Source organism: Cariama cristata, unplaced genomic scaffold, assembly GCF_000690535.1.
Source record: "Cariama cristata isolate BGI_N322 unplaced genomic scaffold, ASM69053v1 scaffold864, whole genome shotgun sequence".
NCBI classification, from domain to species: Eukaryota; Metazoa; Chordata; class Aves; order Cariamiformes; family Cariamidae; genus Cariama; species Cariama cristata.
In genome coordinates this window covers 118,804-142,031 of record NW_009613293.1, presented here as the reverse complement: position 1 = coordinate 142,031, position 23,228 = coordinate 118,804, and the positions used below count along the sequence as shown (strand labels likewise).

Genomic DNA, 23,228 nt, shown 5'->3' with positions numbered 1-23,228 from the left:
TCTGTAACACAAAAGATGAAAAGACCATCTTTCCCGTTTGTCTGGATTAAATGACTTACATTTGATGAATAACTTTTAAAATATCAGTATGCCAATGGTAATATGAACGATCATAATTTTCAGATGTTTTTAATTTGCAGTTGGAGATAAAAATACACAAACCCATTTCAATATTTTTTACATGCAGATAATAAATGTGCTGCTTCTACTGATTATCACATTGATTTAGGGTAGAGGTGTTCATGTATCATTACGTAATTTTATTTAATGTTTTTTATGTCTATGGGTAAGATGTCTTATTCCATTTAATATGTTACATCTGTCTAAAGGCCAGAGCAGATTTGATAAAAAAAAAGCTCTGCTTAATATGTTGTTAGTTATGGTTCAGTTTCCCTATTTCCCCTTAGAATTTGAACACAAAGTAAAATAAGTCTACATTTCTTTAAGCATGCAGGCAGCTGAAACACACATATTTGCATAAGCTGCAACACTTCGTGAATGGCAAAAGCCATGCAAACCACTGAGCATGAGGAATACACTGTGGATAATGGAGAGGAAAAACGGAAGATATGGAAAGGAAAAATAAACCATGCATCCATGAAAGCAATGGTAGGCACTGGTGGAAGAATAAGTGAGCACCTCAAGGTGTAGAGAAAAAAAGGACAGATACCTACCCCAACCTGCGCTATCTAGCTACCGACCTGTGGACTTATAGTATCACCAGTTGGCTCACCAAATGGATCACTGTTGGATGAGGCCTGAGACCCATCAGGCTAGAATACAAGAACATAACACCTTTTTTTCTCAACAATAGAAAGTGAAAAGTCAACACGAGGTTATTTTCATGCTGTGGGCATAACAAGTACATCCTATCTCATGAAAACCAGAAAGTGAGACCTCACTGCTGATATGTTCTCAAAAGCCATAATGGTTTCCTATAGCTGATGCAGGCAGGAAAGGACCTCACCAGTACCTGCTGGAGCCCACGCAGGAGCTGCCACAGACTTCAGAACTGCAAAAGGCCCTGAAAGCCAGTGAAACTATGTGAATCATAAAGAGTCCAAGCTTGCGTTACTTTGTACCTTTGGGTCCTTTTTTTTGTACAGACTCCCTCTTGCCTTTGGCTCATTTGGGCTCTTATCTGCCTAAGATAACTTGTGATTTAAAGTCATTGCTTGGATAACATTTCTTGCTTTGGTCCACTGAGTCTAAGGCAAAGAAATCACATACTGAGGGCCAGAACATTGAGGAATGTAACTAGGCAAGCAACTGGGATGCAAGAATGTGCAAGACAACATCAACCATCATCTTTTAACACACAAACTCTCACATCTCTTTCTGTAGCCTCAGCATGTATGCTGTTTTACCTCGAACTTCCTTACCATCAGTAAGTGAATGCTGGTATTCTAAAAAGGACATTGGATACAACTAACATATATGAACTCTGCGTTTGGTTCCTTGTATGCAATATTAGTGCATATCAACAGAAATGTCATGCTAGTAGCTATCAAAACCAAAGCAGGAAGTGAATTCTGTCTGCAGCTCCCCCTTAAATTGCCCCCAAGCCCTATTAGAATAGTTATTTCTGATACTGCCAAACAACATCTAAGTAACTTCTGTCTTTTCTAGCTAAAAAGAGCTACTCAGTATTTAGAAACCTTGTTGCTACTCACAGCCTCTTGCTCCTCACTTTTGCTTGGGCTTTCAAACCCCTCTTCAAAGAGGTCATCTGCAGCAGGATCACTGGTATGAGATGCTGATGATTTTGATGGAGAACTCTGTCTGGGTGCAGGGGTTGGAGCTAAACAAAGATTAAGGTAACAGCAACAGAATACATATCTGTTAATTTGTTCAGAAAGACACAGCAGCACAAAATTTGCTCATGTTTTAGAGCCTTCAACTTTTATTACCCCTGACAATTATTTTCTGACGAGGAGCTGTAAGAGGTAAATTTGAACACAGTAGTTGTTATCAATTCCATATATTCAATTTCATCCAGCAGTCTCCAATTAAGTTTGGCTGCATCTGGCACATGTCTTTAGGAACCAGGGAGACACCACTACATTACATTAAGGATGCATGAGTCGCCTGCCCTATGGCAGGTAAGTGAAACAGAAGGTGTCTGGCTGGCCCCTGATAAATCCGTGTCTCATGAAGTCCTCTTTTCAGCAATCTGCAAAATCCCCCATCTCCATGCTACAAACATGATAAGCTTATTTTATAGCTCTTCAATGAATTTCCCCACATGTCCAATACATCAAGCTATTAAAATAAATACCCATCTCCTAATTTCTGCAAAGTACAGCTTGAACAGGACACAAGTGAAACCATTTGCAAGGCTGAATGTCACCGGCATTTTCCAACCAGCCTGCATGTCCCTAGCACACAACATATATTACTGTCTTCTTAGAAATTAAATTTCAGACTGCAGCTAATCAGGGCTGATTTCAATGGTCTCTGGAATTCCTCTCTGATACTTTTCTTTATGGCTGGAACATAGTTAATAAGCCAGACCACACATGAAGGTTCTCAGTCCATATCTGTGTTGCAATTTATTGTATGAAGGAAAAGAAAGAAATGCTTTGAGGAGCAGTCACATCTGCGGAAAGGTATGGCTGAAAGCATATGCATACTCACGTGAATTTGTAGATGGTGTCGTGGAAGTCACAGGAGTCAAATTTAACTGAGAGATGTCAAAGTCATCACAATCATCTGCTTCCTGTGCCATCCCAACTTTGTTAAAGTAACTTGAGAAGGCCTCTGAGGTACAACTGAGGGAAGGCTGATCTGGTTTTCTTGATGGCACTGGTGGAGGCTGAGCCATCTGGAAATCTTTAAACATTTCTTTTCCCATTTTCTGTCTGGGCCTGTCTGTCTGTGGACTCGATCTGTTGGAATCACTTGTGGGTGGAACAGTAGCTATAGGAGCAATGGTACCTTGAAACATGGCTGCTTGTAAAGGCAAAACAGTTTGTGTTGGCATGAAGGCAGTTGGCTGGAACTGACCAGCTACAGATGGCCACGGTTGCTGAGTAGGAGGAAAAATACCGGGTTGGCCCCACGCTATCGGCTGTCCTCCCTGCATCACCTGAGCAACTGGAGGCTGAGCACCCATGGCCAACTGCTGTTGAACAAGTGGTTGCTGTCCCCAGAATGAGGGCAGAACAGCTCCCATGGCAACATAACCTTCAAAGAATAAAGAGAGCGGGGCGGGGGGAAAGATGAAACTGTCAAGAGTGTGCAGAAAAAGCTACACAATAAATCAGAAACATGCAGGCTACATCAGTGACCCCAGAGCTTCAACACACTTACAAAGAAAACTGAAAGACATGGCTGAATTCACATCACTGAACAAATACTTGTACACAAAAACACAGGTTGGTGGATATTGGCAATCATCTTTCCCTCATCTGAATAAAAAAGCTCTTCTCTTCTTCCTCAGTGAGTACCCCCACGGGACTGTGAAGACCTGTGTGCATGGACCTGGTCGGCAACTGGCCATCTGGCAGCTCCCTTCCGTGGTGCTCTGTCAAAGCGCAGCCAGGATCAGTTTGGTCAAACCACTTGCCAGAACCACAGCACCTCCCAAAACACTTCCTAAACTCATGCCCTTACAGCACAACCCTGCTCCTCACCATTGAGCTCTGCAGGCTCTTCTTGCTACCCTGACTGCCCCTCCTCTGCCTGTCACCTCTGCCTGTCCTGCTCCTCTCGGAGCAACCATCTCTGGGCCTGAACACGACGCACTGGGTCAGGCTGGGATGGAGTTCATCTTTTCAGAGCAGCCCATATGCTGCTAAAAAAGGGGCATCCAGAGGAAGTGGAAGGAAGGAAGAGGACACCTAGGACTTCCTCCCCTCTGCGTAGCTTTGCTGCAGTTCCTCATCCTTTTTGCTTTTATTCTTTGTCGGGAAGAGCAACCCACCAACACCAGCCAACTCCTGCCAACGGGACAGCTACAAAGCTGGTTCTAAGTTACAGGGAAGGACCTTCATGTATGTTAGATGACAGCTCAAGGGCCCTCTAATGACAGCGCGACCTTCTTGCAAGAGAAAGACTCTGTGCCATCTCTTCTGACACAAGTTACAGTTCAAACCATTGGGACTCCAAAGAGCAAAGCAAGTGTCTCAAATTGCATAATAAAAAGACCGACCCCAGATGAATTTAGATTAACACACCCACATTTGGTTATTACCCAGTTACTTGAGAACATCAAAAAAGATCCTGAGCTTCTGCTGTACTGCATACCTAATAAAAACAAACTGCTTCAGGTATTATGCTAGCATAAACCCCCTCTAGCTGGGGAGGAAATTAAAGATTAAAACTAAAATTATAACCGCTTCCTGTCAGACCTGAAGCTTTCTTTCAAGCTACTGAGAGTTTGACTTGTGTATGAATTACATGATCAGGTGCTTTGTTATTTACAATGAAAAAAAAAATAAATCTGAGACTAAAACTACTGTAAACAATGTTACAAATTAAACCACATAATACAATTATGTTCCACTGATAGAAGTATTATGCTTTACAGATACGCTGTTTCACATTTAAATTAATGATTTACTGCTAGTACTTTACAATATGCAACCTCTCTTTTACTTTTAATACTGTCATAGCTTTAAAACTCTTGTTTCTAACCTGAGGGTTTTTCCGAGCCTGCCTGTACCTCTTCCTCTTTGCTTTATTTCTAGGCTGTTTTGTAATGCTAAATGTAAAGGTGGTTGCAAAATTGTAAAGGGAAAAGCCCAAAATAAAACAAAACAAAAACCAGAAACTGAACTTTGAAAGACCAAATTAACGAGTGATGAAAGGAACAGTAACTCAGATACATATCTATTTCAATGGACAGCTATGATGGATTCTCCAGATGTCCTTTTATCTTGCTCCCACTGTAACCTCATCCAAGCAAGCGAGGGTTTTCATCTGACATTATCCCCAAACATTTCACCATCAGTGTAACCTTTCTGAGACACGGTGGCTAATCTGATGCTGCAACGCAGCCCATCAGAGGAGGAGTTAACCAATTAGAAAGTCACTGTTGAATGATTCAAGGCACTCTCCCTCCTCCTTTTTTTCCCCTAAGTGGAGCCGAGAGCACAGTTCTTGCAGTGCTCCGAGTATCCCAGGGAGAGACCAGCAGTCAAAACCACATGCCTTGCGCGTCTGTGCAAAATGCTACACAGCTTTTGAATTTTGAGCACTTTGAGGAACACGGAAAAGTCTAAAGGAAATATCAGGATTTGACTAAATGGAACACATTTGAAATGCAATCAAATTCTCCATGTCTCATTCTCAATTTACTGGAGACAGCACAGGATATTCATTGGTACTACAAAAAAAAGCAAACCTAAACTAAATGCTTTTTTCTCTCTTGCTACCGTACCTAGGAGGGATGTTATCCAGATGGCTGAACTATAACTGAACTCCCAGCGACTTTGTTGGCTTTTGTTTTAAAAAATGGGGGTAAATTCAAATTCAAGTACTCTCTGCTTGTTAAAGACTTGTTTTGCGTCACCCTGCAGCACTGTCCTCAAAATCCATCCCCACTTCCATTGTCCTAAGTTAATGCCCTGAGTACTGAAATGCAAACCAGTGCTGAGAACTGATCGCCAAATTTGAGTCGAGCTTATATTTCCAGTAGATTTCTTACCTGAGGGTACGGCAGCAGTGCTGAAAGGTACAGAACCAAACATGTCTGTACTAGCAGGAAGTGACTGGGATGAAGATGGGATAAAGGCATCACCTGGAGTAGCAGGAGTCTGCAAGAAGACAGGAATAAAATACAATGATGACATATCAGTTGCAGCTTCTGCAGCACATTCTTTGCTGTCACATCATCCGTAACTCTAAAAAGACAGGTTTGGAGGGAAGAAAGAGAAAGAAAAAAGAATGGTAAGATGTAGAAGGAAAGAAGCAATAGAAATAAGAGTATTAGAATTTGCTGGAGACAGGAGAAAAACAAAGAAAATGAGAGACTTTGTACCAGAGGGAAAAATCAAAATAAAATTTGCCTGGAATACATCACATGCAAAATATTGACATAATTTTTTTCTCCAGGACATAGAGACTGCTAGGTGTTAGGTGACAACCAGCAGAGGCAGTGACCAAGGCATTAACATAAGAAACAGTAAAGGCAAATGAAGTATCTGTCAGATTTATGGAAAAGTGAATAAATACTGCTTCCAGTTAACCAACAGGACCAGAACCATAGGTCTACATTAAAGGAGAAACCCAGCCCAATTGAACAAGCTGAGGATGATGAGACAGGACTTTGAGCATCTAGTTCCAGACATGTTCCAGAATACCATGGAGATCTGAAGCTCCTGATTTCACAGCGCCTCAAGTTTTCTCAGTATACTCGTACTCCCCTATAGCTTAATGTAAGGTTCAAAAATTTTATAGGAAAGTTATTGTGTTTTCATTTTACGATGCAGAAAAGCATGTTGAGAAAACTTTCTTTGCCCTCAAAACACGTTCAGCCCTCTCTCTCTTTGCTGTTTTATCTTCCTTCCTTTAACAGCAGTTCTGGGATATGTGCTTGTTGGCACCAAAGAGACATGATATATAAGGCTGTAACTGGATCTTCCTGCAGTGCAGTGGAGAGAGAGAATGCAGTGAAGCATGCACCTCTGATAAACACCAGGGAAGGAGATCTGCAGCTCAGGTTATATCTTACGTGACACCTAGCCCTGTATTAGAAAAATAAAAATTGAAGAAATGTTTGCACATCATCATGAAGCAGTGGCTCCACATTTAATTTGCTTCACTTTTATTTTCTTGCAACATAAAAACCACTTTGAAACCCTCCCTACTGGAATCGCTGATGACCTGAATTGTAAATGTGCTCAATAAATAAATGTGCTGAAAATAGCACATAGAGAAATGCACAGTTCAGTTTCCCTGGATACTCACTGGGGGAGAGGTTACATCAGGAGGAGTGGACATGTCCCCAAAAAGCTCTAGTTGGGTAACAGCCTGTAAAGAGAAAAAAAAAGAAAAACCATTTCCATTTATCTTTTGAGGAGAAGAAACTGAGAGTTAACTACTTACAACTTGTAAAGTTCATCAGTAACTGCTAGCAATATAAATCCTCCAAAAGCCATGTAGGCTTCAATTGTCAAGTTCCATATGGAGGAAAGCACATGGGTTCAAGCTGTGGGATTTTGATACTGCTGATGGACCTAAATGGCCAGCAGCTGACCCTATAAAATGATTCTGTAGGGAATTCTCCAGCATAAAAAAATGAATAAAGTGTGAAAAAAACTATCCTGAATGGGACTGGATGCATTACTGCTCTGCACTTAACATCAGTGAGCACCAAGCATGATTTATGGCCAGTTCTTTTCCCTGGCTCATTTTCTAAGCCCCCATTTCAAGGTCTTAAACATGGCAGTAGATTGTGGAAGTGACGGATACAGAAGAGAAAGGCTTTTAAAGTGCTACCTGATTTCCCCTTGCCCATGGGACAGGTGTGACCTGGATAAGTGGACTTGAAGGAGGATGCACAACTGGGTTATTGTTAAGTTTGTAGCTCTACATTTAACTCACGCAGGGCATGTTTTCTCAGGGTGTCCTTCAGTTTGATCTCAAAATAGGTCACCCATACAGGTCTCACTCAACTGGACCAGAAGAGAAAAAACACTTTCATAATAAGGAGCACCTTGAGTTGCTATATAACCAAAGGTCCTTCACATGTTCTGGAGTAAAATTACTCCCTTCCATCCATCTGCATCTGCAAATCAGTTCAGCTTGAGTCCGGGGATGGTGAAGCACGGATCCCTTAGAGCTCTGCAGGAAACCTAAAACCCATCTACCATCCTTATCAGGGTGGCTATTCTGGAAAGCTTTGTTGGGAACTCACAAACTATTCCTTCTCCACGACCTTTCTTCTGCTTACTGGCTCTCCTTCTTCCCTCTATCATACTTAATCACACTGACACGTGTGGGAAGCCACAATTCTCATTACGAATGAGATTTAATGCAAATCTTAATTCAGTTCATTGAATCCCCTCCCCAGTTTAGGCACATAAACCTTGCAGCCTCCTATCACATATAGAGGTTTGGAACTCAGTTGAGTCTTGACCTGCAAAGGCAGCCACTTAGGGCTTTGGACATTAACCACACTGGCTGGTCAGTCTTTACAACCTACCAAAGGAGCAAAATCGCCCTAAGAATTTTTCCCACCCTCAATCTTCTATTATAAATGATCCTTTAAGAAATACGACTGTCATTCAAAACATAGTAATTTCAAAGGTTTATACATTTTTGCAATCCAATCTCTATTCCCATATACAAGAGCAATGCTACAATCTCTTAGACCTGGAATTTGTCTTGCAACTTCGATGATTCTCAGCTTTATGTCTAATGACGTACCTAGGGATGAATTATTTCGTGTTTCCTCACATCATGTCTTATATTAAATAGATCACATTACTTTAGTGCTATGACAATATATTTTCTTCTTACGGGCTTACATATCCCTCTAAGTATCTATGTGGAAATGGAAGAAGGAAGAAAGAAGAAAATCTATGTTTTCTTCAGGTTATGCTGATTCCAGTGTACATTGCTAAAATACCGCTAGAAGTAGCTTCTGCAAAAAAAAAAAGCCCGTAACTCACTTCTGTAGTGTGTGCAAAAACACTAGGCAAGCACTGTTAAAATGCCCAGAAAAGTTGGAATAATGACAACAGTAGCACTCGTCTGGAAATCACTTCAAGCCTCCTGTAGGCACTACTGACTCAAGAGATGCCAGGTGACACCAAATCACTGAAAGAGCCACTTTCTTCTCATCTCTCCAAATTGCTTGTTCAGCATCACGCCTAAATCTGCCCTTTTCCTGCATCACTGGTGAGCTTTTCACTGTTTCCTCATCTCTGGCTTGCTAAGAAATAGCTTATGTCCTTTCGAGGAGACCGTGAGGAAAGGCTTCACCAGTGTTTCCATCCCAGGTGAGGAAGCAGGAGAGCAAGCCAGAGGGGATGGGGAAAGGCAAGGCACACATGATTACACAGACACACACTAAGAGGAAGTGTCTGTAAAGTTACATGTTTTTTGTGGAAAAATATTATATGTTTCGTATCAGCACTGAAAATTGATAGTGAGTATATTTTTCAACCCAGGATTATATGGTATGCATTTGAAAGGTGGCAACTCAGACCTCTATGCCTCAATACTCCCGTAAAATGGGAATAATAATACTTTTCAGTGCTTCAAGGTGATGGATCTTTGGAAACTCTTCGCAGATATAATTCTGTTAAAGCTGTTAAGAGAACTCCGCAGATGGATTTCTAAACAGGCAGCTGGAGAGAGTGATAGGAAAGCTGACTTCACTATTTGTTGTAATAAACCCTCATTCACAATATGCCCCAAGAAAAAGGAATATATTTACAGGGAAATTATTTCTTACAGAATAGCAACCTTATATGCAACAGGAGCTACAGAACTATGTCAGAGGATATAACAGAAATTTAGTGGGAACACAGCTTCCTCATTTACTTTAAGTAGAGACAACTTTAAACAGCAACACTTGGAGGTAGGATTTTAAAGTCCCAAATGATTCAGATCTGGATTATGGATCTGGCTTTTTTCTACAACCCAGTTCCCAGCCTGAATAAATGAATACATCTTCTCTGACATAGATGTAATTTTATCCACTTGCAGGATATGAGATTCTGGACACCAAATAGTTATCTTTTATTTTTGTGATTTCACTGTCACTACAGAAGTGATGTCACCCATTATGCTTTTTTAAATTATTCACATCTGATATTAGCTACATTCCAGTGAAGTTAATCCCAAGCCGAACATTTTCAAATTGCACAATTCCTATAGATGATTTCATCTATACTTCCTTAAAACATTTTTAGTGTCACAACCTTACCTGAGTGACTGAAACAAGATTTTCATCAATGTCCAGCAATAAGTTTCCATTCTGCAGCTGTAAAGCATGATTTATGAAATGAAATGAATGATTTATGAAAATGACATGAATTTCTGAGCATGAAAATGATAATCCTCCATAATTATTGATTTCAGTATTGAAATGAAAATCCTTTCCATCTTGCAGTGAGCACAGATATGAAATCACTTAGTCAAAACAGTGAGTTTGAATGCTTTTGGAAGGTGGGGCAAACACACACTTGTGCTAAATCTCATCTTCTGGTGTATAAGGCAATTTTACTGCTTGCATCGTAACTATTTATTTTCCCAGATATTTATTAATTCAGCAATAAGCATATCCAGTGAGATCTGATCCTGCTTACACCAGTGGAACTTTTCACTCGCTTGGTGAAAGGAAGGACTTAATATCCTCAGGGGAAAAAAGAAAAAGAGTTTTGGACAACAAAAGCTCTAAAAGCAAGTATTTGCAGAAAAACACAGCTTCCTCTTAACTAAGAGAACTATAACATCAATGTAAACATATTCAAGATGAATATTTTCTTTCCATAGTAGTTTTTAGAATTGCTTACATAAGTCAACTCAAGTTATATTCAAACCTACAGTTTGTGTGTGTGTAAATATATGTGGGAGTATACTGCCCACACATGCATACATATCTATATCCACCTACATATTTAACACAAATTATCACTTCAGTGTCCTCAGAATGCTAAATTTCAGATAACATTTATTGTAGTGTTGGAGACTTTATTTCTTAAGAAACAATCACAACAGCAAATTATTGAAAATCAAGTCTTAGATGACTGAGAAGTTCCATACAAGTTACCAGGGAGTGATCCCATGCCACCTTAAAACAAAGAAGTTTAAAAATCTCAGGAACAGCCTAGAATGCTTTCCCAACCCCAACTCATCACAGACCTGAAGGGAAAAAAAAAAAAAAAAAGACTGGCAAAAGGCAAAGCTAAAGGAAGAAAATGCCGTTGTGCTCAACTAGGAAAGGACCCAGTCCAGTACCTTCTTGGAGCTGAGAGTGTTCCTCCAGCCCCAGGTAAGGAAAGTGTGAAAAAAGCTGCGTCCATTTATTCAAAGAACTCCACAGACCTTGAAAGTATTCTTAAAATGAAACCACATTCAGGAAGAACCAGTTTTGGCCAGCAGTTAATCACTTTTTGTTCTGACAGTCCCCTCGTTTAACCCCCCATCCTCCAGCATCCAGGGATGCAGCTCGCGTCACTCTGAAGCAGATCGTGCCCCCAGCCACACCGATCGCTCTGCGAAACCAGCTGAGAAATAACCGTGTCTCAGCACAGAGGAAACATGTGCGCAGTGTTCAACGGACCATTAGAAATTCCCACCTGTGCTACAGCGGGACCTTGCAGAAAACATTTGCCCAACATGTCACGGCACATCCCCAAGTGCCCAATTATCATGTAGCACTTGAGCTCCATCTTCCATTAGCTCGCGTTCTGCATCACACGCTGGTAAGGAGACACTTCCTAAGGGTGAAATATCCCTGCCTGTTACAGCATGGAACAGCCTGCAACGGCGACCATGCCGAGGCTGCAACACAGCTACCGAAGGCAGAATTTGCCCATTCAAGCCTTCCTCCAGTTCAGCTTTTTGATACAAAGTGCTTAACCTTTGCAATTAAAGTCAACAGTCCTCTCCCTCCTTCCCCAGTGCACGATAGAAAATAACCAGAAGCCTGGAAAGATGCTCCAGTCCTTGATCTTTCTCTAGGATTGCTGTCTGTGGATTACTCCACAGAGTGATGTAAAAGCTTGCCTTAATTATTCAAAAATGCATCTCCTTGAATATGAAAACACCCCTACAGCTTAGTCAACCAGGAACACACCAGTCACTTGCGACCAGCCACGCAGACCGAGGTGGAGGAAAGAGTATTAATCCTTGTATCGCGGTGACATTAAACCTATAATGAAAGCTCCATCTTTCTATACAGACATGTGAGACATATTGTAAATCTTTTAAACATGAAATATGTAAATCTGGCTTCTTAAAGCAGTAGCAAGCTTTTTAAGCCACCCCAGCCAGTAATGAAATTCCTCGTGACACTTTTCACTATTCGCTAAAGAAAAACATATCATCCAAGAGCAGGAGAAAAACCAAGAGTTCAGAAGTAATGATAAGAGATAAGTAAACCGCAGCTTTCATAAACCTGAAGCAAAAAAGATCCACCTCCACTACGGTATTCCCTCCGATCGCTAAGTACTCTGAAAAACATCTTTTCTAAGCAGTGCAAAAGTTCAGATTTTAAAAGGGAAATCTTGCACTCATAGGAGTGTGAAGCACCTTACTTTTTTCACTGCTATATATGTAACAAGCCGGAATATTCAACTTCTGTTATTCAGTCTGGTTTTACTAACCGCAAGGGGTCTACACTGACTTATAGCATGAGAAAGCCTGCTTAGCATTGCTATACTTTTGCAAACAAGATGATAAAAGCAGCATCTTGCAAAACGTGGTTCTGAAATCTCAGAGAATGAAGCATGAAAAAATATACAGTAATTAACTTGTACTCCGATACAGAGCTCAGGAAGTAAAAAAGAGTATGAAGGATACTAAATACAGCAAATAACCAGCAATTAGTAATTAACCTTTGAGCTGGGTATTAGCTATTCAAACGTTTTAAGAGAGCAGAGGGATTTAAACGTTGTTTCCTGCATTCAGGGTTAGTGCCATACCACTCGGCCCTGTCGACAAAAGAGGGATCATCCAACAGTCCTATCTCTGTGCATTTCCAATTCCCTATTCCTAACATGTAGTTTACACTGGAAGCCTAAAGACAAGTCAAACAGTTTATCAAACCAAAGATTTTTGTTCTTATTTTAGTTGAAAATGTAAATATTTTGGCTATGTCAAATATTTTTTCTGATGGTTTGAATCGTTATTTTAGCTAAGCAAAGCTCCAGTTATTTGCACAACCATATACAACAAGTGTTGTTGTTACTATTGAGTTCCATGAACTGCAAGCAGCTTGCTAATTAACTACAATTCATTCTAAAAAACAATTAGAACTATAACGAAGGAGCATGTCAGAATTGTGACTAAACTCATCATCAGTCAAACCATGTCTACTAGGTTGAGACACTGAAAACATCCAACAGACGTATTGTTTTTCTTTACTACTACTGTTGGATTAATGAAGTAGCATGATAAGTCAACAACAAATTGCTCAATTACTTCCTAATTAAAGTGAATACACTGAAGAATATGTGTGTGAAGAAAAAACTGTCAATGCCTTTGCCATCTTCATCTTCCTACGGATCCTAAAGAACCTCAAATGCCGTAATCTGTCCCAGTCACAGAGGTAACTGCAGCCACGATGTTACCATCAACCCAGATTTACACAGGTATAGTTGAGCACAACCTTTTAGTTGTAAGGCTGCTGTGAACATTTAGGGTGATTCCCAACCGGTACGGAACACATCAGCAACATGGGCTGCCATAAAACTACGCTGATTGATTTTTATCCAAAGTACATGCATTTAGGCATCGGTCACTTACATAGGGTTCAAATCCAGTGCTCAGAATCCCGTGGGACACAGGAACCCTCCTGTTCAAAGTTTTTCTTTTCAGTTTCATAGGGTAATTCTTACTTGTCAGGAGCACTCTTCTTCAGATAATTCTTCTCCTCTGTATTTTTATTTGAAGTAATAAACCCAAGAACCGACTTTGGTATGATGCACCCAACTACAGGGTAGCCTTGAGCTTCATTGCATTCACCAACTGTCCAGTTTCCTTTGCTTCTTCACTGGGAAGCGCTGGATGTGCTGGTTAAAAATACTGTTAGTCAACCCTGCGCAGCTAAAGAGGTGGGATGGTTAAGAATAATTGACATAACAGATTATTGAGGAGTGTCTGAGTGAATTGCTTCACTGTTGCTCAATAGCTTCCTTTAAATTAAGGATCTCTTCATATGATCAAAACATACGCTTACTCATTTGTTTATTTGCTCTTCATTTGAAGGGAACTTAATTCTGAATTCCCTGTGTACTTTAGAAATTTACTCATAGGAAATGGTATTTAAAAATGCTTCAATTACCACTTTCCTCTGACAGACTAATAAATCAAGAGTCCAAAAGAGTGACTGTAGCTTAGAGCCAGACCCATGCTGCTTCCAGGCAACACAACACCCAAGATAATTAAACTTCCCAGACCGCAGAGGATGCTGGAGCAAAGGTCCCAGCCACATGGTCACCTCCTCCATATCTTCTCCAGACCCCACGTGGTGGGTTCAGAGAGTATGGTATACACCATGGTATACACTGGTCACATCATACATATTCAAAAGGAATGGTGCAAGTCCAGAAATATCACTACATTGTTGAACTAAACACCGAGGCTTTCAAAATGTTGACACAAGCTCCAAAAGCTGTTGTAATTTACATTTACGATGAACTAACACAGGCCCTGACATCTGTCTTCTAGAAACAGAAACCTGGCTTTAGATTTAGGTACCATTACAAATATATGCAATTTATTACATGTGGCTGATGCAATGCAAAGGTATTAAAATGAAACCTATTTTTCCATTCGACAGAAAACTGGAAACAAAGGGGAAAGAGCAAAACATTTCAGCCGACACAGTGGCAAAGCTAGCCTGTACCAAATTTCATTTCAGGATGAGGAAGGGTGTCTGAGTAGGAAAATCAGGGACCAACAACAAGCTGCTGGCTGGTTCAACGTCAGGGTCAGCCTCAGTCAGGTTTCCATCCAGAGTTATTGCCAGACACATCCACTGGCATCGCTGGCATTTCTGGCCCAAAGATCTATTTCTGAAAGTAATGCACCTTGTGTTTCCAGTGTGTAGCTCCAACAGTTCTCCCTGGGGAAAACGGGAATGAGGACAACGGCACAGGACACACTCAGAGCTCAGAGAGGGAAGATGAACTCTTTAATGTCAGGGGACCATGACACTGCCCAGGTGGCACAATGCAGCCAGTCATGGTGACATGGGATGGCTTTCTTGAACTGCAGACTGGAGAGACCAGTAATGACCAGAATCCAAACTTGCACGTGGGAGCAAAAATCTACTTCTAGACTGCGACAGCAGAGACAGCTTTGGATGCTTGCAGGGAACAAACTTAACAATGGAAGGGAATTAGAAATAACCCTGAATTTACTATTTTAAAATACTTGTGAGGCACAGTTATAGAGGTCTATCTAATGCTTTTCAAAACGACACGTGACCGGAGCTATAACCAAGCTTCAGAAACAAGTTATTTCTGTCCTCATTATTGAATACCGCATCATCATGGTATTTTCCAAACCTTGAAATCTTCTGAGTTTCAGCAGGCAAAAAAGCCTAGACCAGTGTCCTTCTGTACTTAATAATGCAGGACAGCATTGAATGAATCTGCAAAAATTTACAACAGCTTCTCCCCAAACTGACGCGAAATGCATACAGCACCTTCCCCAGAACTGTATTCCCTTTAATTTGTAAACACCAAGCTGTGCAACTGATATCGTTCAATGCATACAGTGATACAGACTGGGTAAAGCTACCAACTTCACTACTTAGAAAGCAGATTGTGTGTAAATAAATGTTTTAGCAAACTACCACGAGCTGCAGGGCTCTGAGCAAATCAAAATGTAGTGACTCAATACAATGTGCAGCTGTCAACGTAATATATCAGCAGCCATCAGATAAAATCTGCATCAGTCATATTGCATAAAAGACAAAAATTCACTGTATGTAACAGAACTTGACCTCACAATCAATGAGCTAGACCTACGGTTCAGCTACAGTCTCTTTTCTCTACTTTGGAGAATATCAAAAGGGACAGAATATTACCCCAGAAAATGTATAGGAATCCAGGTAAGTTTAGGAATGCAAATACACATGAAGCCGTTAGACATGCCACCTAACAGGCTGCATAACGGTAAGGGGCCACTGAAATGTTTAGCATTTATTCGTATCACCTGAGTTCTGTTTTAAAAGTACAAATCTATACTGCCAAACTAACATCCAAGTCATCTATATCCAACAAGATAACCGTGTCACCAGGGCAAAACCTGCAGCTTTTGGCTGCTTCCTACTTTCCTGCTGTTTGTACAGTACAAACAGACAGAGAACGATGAAAAACTGATCAAGGGCAGCACTGCTGGATTACATCTTTCCCACACTATGGGATTATGTCCCAAAATCCTAAAGGATTGCACTAGGAAATAAAGTAAGTTCAATGCTTTGATAGCATGTAATCATTCTGCTGGAGGTGCAGGGTTTGGGATCACATTCAGGGAATGGTATTACAAATGAAGGAGTGGAAAGCCTGCTAGCAGGATGACTCCTACGGATTAAAAGGAGCTCAAGATGTGGCCCACAATATCAATATCACATAAAAGAACAATTAAATCAGGACATTTTATTCTTATCTGTGAAACAGTATTCCTACACCATTAAAACCTGGTATTTGACATGCTAGATATAAAATTATGGATGCACTGAAACCAGAAGTTTCCATGGGCATATTGTCAATGTTCAGAAACTATCCAGATTAAGATTCATAATCCTAAACGGTCTATACATTAACAATGGAATAATTCTAACATCTAACCCTCCAGATTCTTGGAAATCAGACTCTAAATTCAGGTTAACAGCTTTTTGAATGTTCTTGCTCTACCTAGCACTGCAAGAACAATTTTTCAAGACTCATTTGAAATACCCCTAACATTGAGCTCAGGTGCTAAAACCTATATAAAATATGTGTATTACACACATGAAGAAACTTCATCACTTTATGTTACAGATGCTATAATCTGGGAAGACTAGGGAGGAGGACCTGGTTTCTGCTTCCTGTGCCATTAGAATTTTTATTAAGGAGCAAACCACAAAATACTCCCAGAAAAAATAGCTTAAAAAAAATAAAGGGAAAAAATGATACAAAGTCAAACCAAAATACACAGATTTAGTTATTACAGTGCTTGATCAGTGAACTAACATCCCACTAAGTACAGTAGCCACAAGTTGATGGTTGTGGTCTCTGTGAAACATCCCTGACGGTGGCTAGTTCCTCTCCTTGGAAAAGAGACACAGGGGTTTGAACAAAGTCTCAGACCCAGCCTCCCACCTCAGCTGAAGCTGAACAGAGTCTGCTAGTGAAAATTCAGGTGTTTAAGTGTTTTTTGCTGTGGATCCACTCCAAACTATCAGCTGCATACCTGTTTATGCCAGTGCTAAGTGAGGGTAAAAGGATTTTATTCAAAGCTTTTACTTGCTTTTCGCACAGGTATAAACAGAAGCAGAAAGCATAAAACAGCAGAAGATAAGGCTCATGGGTCTTGCTAAAAGGAAGGAAAAACCACCTTAACAAATCTCAGTGACCTTTTACAATGTAGAAGTAATTAAATCGCAGATAATGAGAGACCTTGATTGGTAACACACATACCTAACACAAAGTCCAAACAAAAGAGATGTGTCCGCTCCCTGCCCAATGTACCAAACCTGCCTGACGCCATCAAGGGATCTGCCTCTCCTGCATCAGCCAGACCCGACTGAACGCAGGACCCTCCTGCAATGCCAGCAACTCCTCTCTAACCTCAAAGGAAGGAAAAAAACCCCCACAGATACAAGTATCTTAAGACATGACAGTGCAATGTGAGCAACATCACTGGAGATCACCCAGAACATCTGTTGCGATCGCCCAGAGAATAACACAGGGTAGGTGATGCAGGTTGCAAAGGGGTTGGTACCCAGCCAGCAGACGGACACAAACGGCTGTTATAGCAAGGGCCTCCTGCTACAGCACAAGTCTCGCTATTGAAGTCACGTATGTGACAACAACATCTCACTTTCAAGGCTCAGATGTTACCTTTGGCATGGTGCTAAATGTTTCCATTACAAGTCAGCAGTAGTATCAGTTAATATTGGTATTAAATCAAAAGGCAAGCTGAGAGGAGGAGTACACAGAGCAGAGGTGTTTCCAGCGCTGCACAAAACCTTCTCAGAACAGCTAGCGCAAGGTCTACACTACAGATACTGGTATGTATATCCACTTCTGTCTAAAAAAAATAGCAAAGGCCCACCAAAACATCAAAGAAACTCATGCCACAAGACATGATCATAACAAACATATATTTTCAAACTTTGCAACAAGTAGCTGTGCCTGTTCAAAATGCATGTCCCGCACCGCACTGTTAAACCTCCTACACGGGGTTTAATTGAGTGTAACTAAGTCAGGGCATTTGAACGCAGGTGTCTCTCTCAGAAAACGTAAATAAAAATGGACAGCTTTGCCAGCACAGATGGTCAGAGACTGGGTCTGTGCACTCTTGTTCTTCTCATGTTTGAAAATTTGATCCTGAAAGCCTGATTGTGGAGGCTGAAGCTAATGTCACTAGTCTGCAAGTTGTTTCTGTAAAGCCGCTGATGCAAACTTAGGGAAAGGCCAGAGTTACAAAGCTCTTCTCCAGAACAAGTGTCGTAAAAAAATTCACTTTTGTAGAGGATGGTGAGAGTTACCTGAAAAGCTGCTCTGAACTATTTTATTGCCAGACATGGCAATATGCCGTTTCTCCAGGGACTGACTTTCCGTGTGAGCTGGCAGAGCCCAGGACTGTCCATGCCATCCAGACGACCCCAGGCACACTTCCTCTGATACGACACCTGAACAAATCAGATCTCCAAATGGCACTGTAATCCCAGCCAGAATTAAAACTGAGCTTTCCCAAACGCAGTTCGCCAGTTCAGGCAGAAGGATCAGGCAGTCCTTATGACTTCTAGACCTGGATGCGCTTAGGTCCAGCCCAGCTTCATCTGCTCCTCCCATGCCTTGCCCCTAAGGCAGCCAAATTACTCCCTGTCCATTCCACCCTGGTTTAATATTTTCCACGTAGCTGGTACTAGCCAAATGACTGCCTGCGTTGTAAGGCATCAGCTATAATGTCTTGAATCTTTATACAGCAGTGAGACGTGTTGTTTGAAAGCCTTCATAAAATTGTAAGCAGATAGTTTAGACATTTTGATGAGAAGAGAAGGTTTTATTGTGATGTGACTGACAGTCTCCGTGAATGGGATTTACAGTCTGACTCTTATTACTAAAAACACCATGACAGGTAGAACTTGATGTGGATGTGTAACAGGGAGACGATAGGAAATTATGACAAAAAGAGCTCATTAAACATTTCACTTTTTTAGAGTAGTTAATTTCACATACAGAACTACAAGTTCTAAGTGGAGTGTGTACCACAACACAAGCTCTTTGCGGTAAGCTTGCTTTCTTTGTCTGGCTTGATGTCTACCCTCAGTGAATGGAGAATAGGAGAATTGGTCTAAGGAAGGAGCAGAGAGAAAATCGGAATGAATAAGAAGTGTGAGTTGATACAGAGGAACGGAGAGATACTGGGAGGAAACTGTATACCATGAAAAGTGTATGTTTGGAGCTGAGCTGCATGCCTGGCAAAGGAAATCTACAGGAGGGTACGATTTGCTGGGAAGGGATGCAGCAAAGAGACGGGGAAATACAAGAATTACATAGAGCAAGCAATCTTTTCATCCCAATGTCAGAGAAGTGACTTGGCAATCAGCCACCACTCATAATTGAGTTCAGTGGGTACGTTCAAATCCTGAGATCTGAGACTCATTCCTTTCCGCCTCATTTGCACCGTATTTACATTACTTGATATCAGAGATCACGAGGAGTCACACTATAAAGTACTTTGACACCTTCTGACAAATGGCCTCACACAGCAGCACAGTATTGTGTAAGTACATCGGCTATCTGGATGTACATACAATGTTGAATACTTCCGCTTCACGGCACTACCAGGAAGATGCTTCATACCTTCAGCCACTATGGCATCTCATACACATGGAGAAATATTTGCCCAAACAGTTCTGTTTCTTAGGAAGCTATATCTTACTGAAAATCAGTATGAATTACACTTCCCAGCTTCAAAGCAGCCTTTGAAAAAGGGATTCTGGCTTTTAGTTTTTACACTGTGATAGATCCCACCCTACCTAAGCCTAACCATTTACAAGTTATCATACCTGCAAGTCATGTGAGGTTCCTCTGCAGCCACAAAAGAACAATGTCCAGACACACATTTATTTCCACCTGAGAGGGACACCTCGTGCAGAAAGGAGGAATTTCCCCGTGAAGCAGCTATTTCTCCCCACCAGCTACATAGAGTCAAGGGTGGAGGGCACCGAGATGACTGCTTCAGTATCCCTCACTTTTATGTGCAGAGACTAGAGATAACTTGCCTGGCCACACACCAGAGGAAAACAATCCCAAGATGGAAAATTGATCTCTGTCCAGGGAATGTGGGCAATTCAGTTTGAACTCAAGCAAAACTTGCTGCGTTTTTATTAAGTGTTGTATTTATTGTCAGGAGAGAGAATTCATGGTGCCTGAAACCTATCAGGGGCTACAAAAAGTTTGTCACTTTATTCATCCATTATGAAATTACTGAAAGCAAGATCTCCTAATAAAGAAAGTGTCCTTATATGTTTAAACCAGGTAGATGAGCTAGATTATTTGCCCTCAGATTGAATTTTAGAGGTTTATATAATAATGACAGCTATAAATTGAAAAAAAAATTATGGCAAGTGTCTCAATGACAGAGAGTCTCACATGTGGAAGGGTGAGCAATAAATCAGATGGGCAGTGGAATATTAAATTGCTAATTTTAAGAGCTATTGCTGCTTTTCTTTTTTTTTTTTTTCTTTTAATGCATACTAATACAAAAAGGTGAAACAAAATCTCAGCTACCCATTTCTTCCTCTTCTCTCTCTTCATAAATTAAAGTACATAACCCGTTTGGCAAAAAAGCTCTAATTGCTTTAAATTTAACCATGAAATAGCCAAAAAAAAACCTAAAAATTAAGTCTGCAACCAGCTTCACGGAGATGACAGATTAAATATATTTGAAGATTACAGAGTGGGTTCCATATGCCCTATATCTCACAGTCATGCTCTTTATTAGGACAGTCTAATACCAAAGTGTCTGCAGACACAACTGCAAGTGTATTGTACCCCCAGTCATACTGCAACGACCTAGATTACAGACTATACCCTGAGTAAATTTGAAACATCGCTGAAGGAATAATAAAAAAGTCACAGGAAATGTACAGTGGAAAAATTGTAGCACTGAACTATACGAGAAATGAGTGAAAAATCTACAGCTATTCTGTGCCCACAAATACCTGAATTAGTTATGCAACGTGAGTTATTTTACTAGATTTTCCCAGGCAACATGATGACGCCTCCCTCCTCCTAGCGGCTTATCATGAAATATTTATGGCAAGTTTTGTTTGTTTGTGCAAACCACAGAAGTGTCACAATTCAGGCCCCCATCCAGCCCCTCCCCAGCATTTATCTCTTATTCGACATCTCGGTCTCCGTGCTCAGCCCAAGCTGTACAAGTTACCACATCCTCAGGTGAAAGGAGTCTCTCTTTCTCGACTACAGGCATTTTATCCCATGCTTACAGTAGACTGAAATTCCCGACCTTTTCCTTTTCCTCCATTCTCACACACACCCTCAGAAATACTAATTTTCTGTGTAAGCAACGCAATCAAACAACTTTTTGAGGTATTTATAGCTCAAATTTACCTTAAAGAGTATAACCCGCCATTCAGCAAATGCATGCCTTGCTGCTAAGGCATCTGTCATTCCACTTCCTCTCTCAACCATTTGTTACCATTCCTTATACATTCTAGGGGTAAAAGCTTCACCTCTTCAAAATGCTAATACACAGAAAGGGAATGGTGCCACTTGGATACAAGAGCATATTACCTCTATTTTTTAATAGTCTACTGTCCATGCAAAGCCCAGGACAAAGAATTAAGTTGACAGTCTGTATTGACCCTTAGCCTCTTGTATACTTAGAGCACTACAGAAATAATATGTAGTAATGCTGGGAGGAAATCTTGTGCTGATTACAGCCCACAATAACCAGGAAAGTAATGCAATACATAGAGAAAAAATTCTGCCACTCAGGAATTTGTTGAGTGAGTTCTTTTTGCATGCCTAATCTTGATGTAGTTCCTTTCAGAGTTTCCCACAGCTGTTTAAACTAATGGTTATTGCATGTAACTCTGCCCTACAGTTCTACAGCTCTTACTAAGCTACCACAGAAGCTGGTTTTATTGGAAAAATAATTGCTTTTCTATGGTGTATGTTAGGTTGGATTTTGATGTAACTTGTTTGTTTGGGTTTTTTTTCCAAATGACAGAAAAGTAATTCCAATGCAAACTCCCTTTTTTTCCTTTTTTTGGTAACATTTGATTTGAAGCTCTTTATGAAATCTTTACCTACCAGCACATTGTATTCACCAGGAAGTCTTCTGAGAGGTATAGACATTGTAGCCACAGAAAATCACCACACAGGTCACAGACAATGTTCTAACATACCTTTTCCTAATATTAGTTCTCTTGACCTCCACTCTATTCAGACCTTGCCTCCCCTTCTGTCCTACTAAACCAAGCTGGAAGGAGCACAATAGATAAAATACAGCTCTGACAGGGCACACAGGGGAGAAAATGCAGCCCATGCTCACTCAGAGTGATAAGCCTTCTACAGCGCTGGGTAATAGAGGAACCCTTCTAATCCAGGTAGCAACGATTCATGCATTAACATGGGCTCATTGTCGACTCTTAGCCACAGATAACACATTTATAAATGGTGACTTTCCTAAGAATGAGTCACAAAAGACAGAAAGGAGATTCGGGTAATGAATGAGATGGTTGTAAGTGACATTACAGTCCTGGTTACTCTGAACGAACCCAATCAACCCATACCACATCGCTGGTAAAATTCACATCATGAGGAATGTTCCAAATGTTACATACAACAATGAAAGTTACAGAAGCTAAGAAACATGCCTTCTTTACTGCATATAAATAGGGAAGATACTTACACTTACAGGTTGACTTTTTGGCACATCATAAACACCTTCCTTCTTTTGGCTGGTAGGAACCTGTAACAGCAAATGAAAATCAAGGTCATTACACAAGCAAGCTTGATGAAAAATTGAAATCAGCAACTGATATTTATGTACAGAGTAGTCTTTAATGCTAATGAAATCAAGGATGGTTCCCTTTTCATCCAAGCAGTACCATTAATGGAGAAGACACTGAAGAAATAAAACATTTATCTGAATTTTTTAAATCCTAAAGCCCGGCAGTATTCAGGAACAAGATTTTCAACCTCAGTTAATTTCGGTTGCATTAAGTCCAGGTACAGTTGGACCTCCTTCCTACTTAAATGATTGTTTTTTTCATTTTACTTGGGGGTTAGAAGATGCACATGGAAGTCATGATCAGGTCAGTAAGTCATCTTCCTCCTTGGCAGAGATCCAGACTA

General features: G+C 40.7%; 1 protein-coding gene across 2 annotated transcripts in view; it reads right to left on the bottom strand.

The window, feature by feature from the left end:
* Positions 1-689: 689 nt before the first annotated feature.
* DAB1 (Dab, reelin signal transducer, homolog 1 (Drosophila)) overlaps positions 690-23,228 on the bottom strand; it is a 110,135-nt gene continuing 87,596 nt past the window's right edge. The window contains exons 6-12 of one of the 2 annotated variants that reach the window (XM_009698949.1): positions 22,783-22,842; positions 9,881-9,937; positions 6,913-6,975; positions 5,651-5,759; positions 2,638-3,186; positions 1,674-1,801; positions 690-773 (exon numbers count right to left, since the gene is read on the bottom strand). In XM_009698949.1, the coding sequence (XP_009697251.1) occupies positions 690-773; positions 1,674-1,801; positions 2,638-3,186; positions 5,651-5,759; positions 6,913-6,975; positions 9,881-9,937; positions 22,783-22,842 (1,050 nt within the window). The remainder of the gene's footprint in view (positions 774-1,673; positions 1,802-2,637; positions 3,187-5,650; positions 5,760-6,912; positions 6,976-9,880; positions 9,938-22,782; positions 22,843-23,228) is intronic. The other variant, XM_009698948.1, reaches the window with a different exon arrangement.